Consider the following 5,774-nt stretch of genomic DNA (forward strand, 5'->3'; position numbering starts at 1 on the left):
TCATCAAACAGTAACATACTAATGAAACAATTACCAACGGAATACAGACAACAAAACTCATCTATAAGCTTTGAAAATGGAGACAACATCAAAACATTGGGAATCGTATAGTGTCCAAGCTCAGATATATTCTTGATATCTTACAAACCTCTAGAGGACATGCAGCGAACAACAAGTCAAGGTGTAACCAAACGTTAGGCAGCTTCTCACATTTCATTTATCTTTGATCCAATTAGCTTAGTCAGTCCAATAGTCATTGCCTACAAAATATTCCTACAGAAACTTTGGGAGGAAGGATTAAAATGGGCGAGCAACTACCAACTCATTTGCACAATCAATGAATACAATTGTGTAACCAGTTAGATAACCTAAAACATATCAAAGTCAGTCGGCTAGTCGCGGCAAAGAGCAATCAATTTCACATTCAGCTTCATGGATTTGCAGATGCATCACAGGTTGCTTATGGAACCTGTTTGTATATACGTTCAGTAAATGACAAAGGCGAAACATCGTTTCATCTACTATGTTCCAAATCTAAGGTAGGTCCTATAAAGCAAGTAACAATTCCAAGATTAGAATTATGTGCTGCTCTATTACACTAGTTAACAAACGTTTTGCTACATAAAAGGAAATACCTGTTCTTAAAGGAACTTTTTGCGCTGAATTCGAATATGCACTCGGGTTTTCTTCATCACGTACGATTTTACCGTAACAGAGGGATTTTCGGGAAAATCCCTCAAAAATTTCCCTTTTTGTTTATTTTACACCCCAAGATCTTGTTCTCTTGCATATACTAACATAGAAATTATACCTAAGTATACTTTGATTCATATTTAACAAACCCTCCAAGTGTCGTAATAATCGCTTTATTCTTTCTAGAGAAATAAACATATTTGTATGTATACTGTGTGTACTGTTTATTGCACCTTATAGTAATGCTTTCAGATCTCTTAAGTTGAGGTAAAATGTTTTGCTTTATTACCACAAACACATATATAAAATATAATATAATATAATTTACAAGTGTGACAATTTACAATAAACAATAATACAAATGTACCAAAAGGTCATGAAAAGACAATCAAAACTATCACAATATATGAAACTTCCATTGGGTTACAAAAACGTACACTACTTCCTTCTTTTGTAAGAAATGTTGCATTCTCTAACAAGAATAGTCCCCAACAATAGTCCTCCATCATTGAAGGATCCCATCGTCCCTGGTACCTTTTCTCCATTGCCATTATATCTTGGTGGAATCTTTCCCCCTGTTCGTCGCTGAGAGCACCTAGGTTGGCAGGAAAGAAGCTGAAGTGGGAGTGCAAAAAGTGGATTTTTAACACTACAGTACTCGCATGAAATTGTTGAAACATGAGTGCTCGCGCGGATTACAATTGTAGTCCATTTGATAAATATATATATCTTAGCGGTTATTCAATTGGTATTCTGTACATTATTTTTGTGGGTTTTCACAAGCAATAAAGAACACATTTCAATGCAAACATTTTGTTTTTTTAATGCACAAAAAGGATTAGAAGCAAAAATTTTAGAATGCGTATGCAGTTTACTATATTTTTGTAAATGTTCGTTTATTTTCTTGCTATTTGATTAAAAATCGAAATAAAAGAGGAAATTTGCATTTAAAGTGTAAAAAACTGTTATAAAAAATTTTAAAAAAAGTTGTTAAATTATTTGCAAGTTTAACTTTTACACTTGAAAACAAGGTCAAAAGTAGGCAAAATTTTGGGTGTTTCATTCATAAGAGTCAGTGCAAAGAGAGTGCTTGTAGTCAGAACAGATCCACTTACTGCACCTGAAACATTTTTTTCGGGTACTCTTGTTTCTTCATCTTTCACAAAAAGGTTCGATAAGTTCCATAGCCACAGATTGCAGGAAGTCTCTAAGGTTGATCATAGCATCATTGTTATTTGCTTTGAAAACAATGAGAGCGTTTACTTCAGCAACGTTTAACACGTGGAAGAAGAGAGTGAGTGGCCATCTTTGCGAATTCCTGGTTTATCACACTGGCGACACAATTTGTCCAATATGTCAACTCCAAATTTAGTTTGTTTTATGGAGTAATAACTATGCAGTGTAGATATGATGTTATGACGCTGTGTTTGCGTATTTCTTTGATGCACTGGATCAATATACCATCTGGTAATTCTGCCCTTTCCAATGTAAAATTTTCCGTAAAATCTGTCTTCCTGGATAATACTGTTCCTTTCTTCATCTTCTATTTCTTCCAAATGTCACTACCACTTTCTTCAGAGTCAGTACCGGTACTCGACAACATCGTCCTCTATTTCATCTTAGTGTTCTATACTCAAAACACTTTCGTCGTCACTTTCAGTTTCTGTTAGACACTTTCGTATCTGTTTTTGCTCTGATATTTTAAACTAACATATATATCGCATATATTTGAGCGAATAATGTGAAATAATACATACAAAACGAGAACAGTTAAAACCTTAGCCAGAAAACAAACTATCACGTCAGTACTCGCACGGATTACAATAGTAGTCCATGCGAAAATAACAATCCGTATAACATCAGTGCGTTGACCTTGGGTGCTATAAATCGACTAATGGTGTTCTAGAAATGGGGGAGGAAGGTAGACGACTGCTCAAAGTCACAAGTGTTACCAACCCTCAGATACCAGAAAACTGAAACCCACTGGACTACAATAGTAATCCGCGCGAGCACTGCAGTGTTAAAGACATCCTACAACCCAACTCTTTGTATTTCTGTATCATGTCCTGTACGATTTCTGTGTAACTCTCAGCTTTGTTATTGCCCAGAAAGTTGCGCACAACACACTTAAATGCTGTCTAGGCAGCTAGCTCAGCAATGTTTAACTTGCTGTCAAAGCTATCATCAAGCATTAATTTCCTAATTTGGGGACCAATAAACACTCCCGCTGAAATCTTAGCATCACTCAGGTTAGGGAACTTATCTTGAAACCTTCACCAGATGTGTCCATGGCTTTGACAAAGTTTTTCGTAAGTCCTAACTTGATATGAAGTGGCGGTAGTAATATCTTATTAGGATCTACCAAAGGAGCGTATTTGACGTTGCATTCTCCAGGTACGTAATTCACTCTAGGTTCCCATTCCTTCACTTCATAATGTTTGTCATCAGCTCGGCTATCCCATAAACATAAAAAAGCATTGGTACTTCGTGTAACCGCACTGCAGTCCTAATAAAATACCAACTACCTTGAGATCACAACATATTTGCCAACAATGGTCCTTGTAATTTATAAGATTTAGCAAAGTTGACATGGTGTCATAGGATTCCTTAATCTTCACTGAGTGCGCAAGTGGTATAGAAGGTTTTTTATTTCCATTATGTAAAAGGACAGCTTTAAGGCTGACCTTTGATGCGACGATAAATAACCTCCATTCTTCTGGAACGTAAGGAATTCCTAGCTCCGCCATCAACCCATTTATATCCGTACATACGCACACATTATCTTGCATTGAGAAATAGCTTGAAAATTGAACATGCCTTTTCCTGTACACTGATATGTTCGTTTCTGCATCCAATAAGTATTCCATTCTTTCTTTCTTTTGCATTCTGTTACATTTGATAACAAATGTTGATAACCATTTCATGAAGAAAACGAAAAAACTTGGAGAATTGTATATATATGTATTAAGATATACATATACTGTACGTTTAAAAAAATATACGTTGGAAGTACATTCTATTTTTATACACGTTTCTAATTTACAGAGAGCAATAAAAGTGTGTTGTTGACTATTGTAAATATTCATTTTTATGTCTGTGTTTGTAGTAATAAAGCAAATCGTTTTTACCCCAACGCAGGAGATCTGAAAGCATTACTATCAGGTGCAATAAACAGTATACATACAAATATATTTATTTCTCTAGAAAGAACAAAGCGATTTTTACGAAACTTTTAGAGTATATTAAATATAAATCAAGGTATACCTAGGTATAATTTCTATGTTACTATATGTAAGGGGACAGGAGCTAGGGGAATAAAATATGTGAAAAAGGGAAATTTTTGAGGGAATTTCCCGAAAATCCCTCTGTTACGGGAAAACTGTATGTAATGGAGAGAAACCGAGTGCATATTCGAATTCAGCGCAAAAAGTTCCTTTAAGATAGGTGATTTTTCTCATGTAACAAACAAAATGTTTAAATTTGTTAACTAGTGTTATTAGATTCATTAGTACCCAAAGTAATGGCAATTCTTAATCTGAACATTTCGTCCATTCACCTGTGGACTGATTCAACGATAATAGTCGCATGGCTACCATCATAATTTGTGGCTAATAGAGTAGCAAAGATCCAAGAATATACTAACATTAATATTGGAAGCACATTTCCTCTTCAGAAAATCCAGCAGACATGATATCTCGAGGTACAACCATAGGGGTCTAGGTAAAAAGAAATATCCCTATACATTGGGTAGCCTCAAAGATGAACGAATTATATTTTTCAGTAACAATCGTGAAAAATGGTTAGGAAGCAATGCAAATAAAGATGTTATTACTTTTTAACGTAACAGGTATAAGTTGATCAGTTGATTAAATAATGATATTAAGTACCTAAAAAGGTTTAAATTCTTTTAGCTTAGATCTTTTTGGAGGGGCTGGCTCATCCAGGCCCCCCATTACTCCGCCCATGGGTACAACAGTGCATCAACTGACACAAATTCAATTGTGGTGGCATGGACCTCCATGGTTGCAAGAACCAGAAGAAGTATGGCTGTCAGAAGCTGCAGTCATGGAAGAAAATGCAATGATCGAACAAACAAAAACTATTCTATTAGTAACGACTAATAATGGTACAACACAAGGCATCTCAAATTTTTCGAAGTTGGAGAAAGTAATCAGAGTATTCGCATATTGCCATCGTTTCATTAACAATATTAAGATTCCACAGAAGAAGGTTATCGGCGAATTATTAGTTCAAGAAACAAGAAAGGCACTTATTACTTGCATCAAACTTGCACAGCAGCAGTGTCTTGATAGAGAAATCAAGTGCTTCAAGTCAAATCAAGAATTACCAAAACAAAGCAAAATTCGCAACTTACATAAGTTCTTAGACCACCAGGGTATACTAAGTGTTGGTGGACGTTTAGAAGAAAGCGACTTAACATATGAAACGAAACATCCCATTATTTTACCGCAGGATTATCACATGACTAAATTGATCATAATCCATGAACTCAAGAGACTGCTACATACCAACTTTCAATTGTTGAATGCGTCATTGAGACAACGTTATTGGATTATTAGGTCAAAGCAGATAAACAAACGAACGATACACGAATGCTTAATTTGCTTCAAGCTAAATTGCAAGGCAACATCTCAACTCGTGGGTCAATTGCCGAAAAACAGATTTCAAACATCACATCCGTTTATAAATGTCGGTCTAGATTACTGTGGGCCTTTCCACATAAAGGCTGGACTAGTTACAAGCTGAACGACAGTTAATGCATACGTAGCAGTATTCGTTTGCTTTAACACAGAGACAATACATCTAGAAATAGTAAATGGGTGTACAACACAAAAGGTCAAGCATTTATAGCAGGTCTTCGACGTTTCACAGGTCGTCGAGGAAAATGTTTGACCATTCATAGTAATAATGGTACTACCTTCGTGGGAGCCAAAAACGAATTACAATTGTTACAAGTATTGTTCCAGTCTTATGATTTTAAGGAGGAAATTGCTACGCACGCAATGTTTCCACATTTTGGCGGACTGTGGGAAGCTGCAGTAAAGTCCTTCAAATACCAT

At 35.7% G+C, this 5,774-nt stretch overlaps 1 protein-coding gene across 1 annotated transcript; it reads left to right on the plus strand.

Annotated features, from left to right (window-relative positions):
* The first annotated feature begins 4,656 nt into the window (after positions 1 to 4,656).
* LOC145670122 (uncharacterized) lies at positions 4,657 to 5,460 on the plus strand. Its single transcript, XM_081738491.1, has one exon. The coding sequence runs from the start codon at positions 4,657 to 4,659 to the stop codon at positions 5,458 to 5,460; it is 804 nt and encodes a 267-aa protein (XP_081594617.1).
* The last annotated feature ends 314 nt before the right edge of the window (positions 5,461 to 5,774 follow it).

The sequence above is a fragment of the Thermobia domestica genome, chromosome 14, assembly GCF_964235325.1.
Source record: "Thermobia domestica chromosome 14, izTheDome1.hap1.1, whole genome shotgun sequence".
NCBI classification, from domain to species: Eukaryota; Metazoa; Arthropoda; class Insecta; order Zygentoma; family Lepismatidae; genus Thermobia; species Thermobia domestica.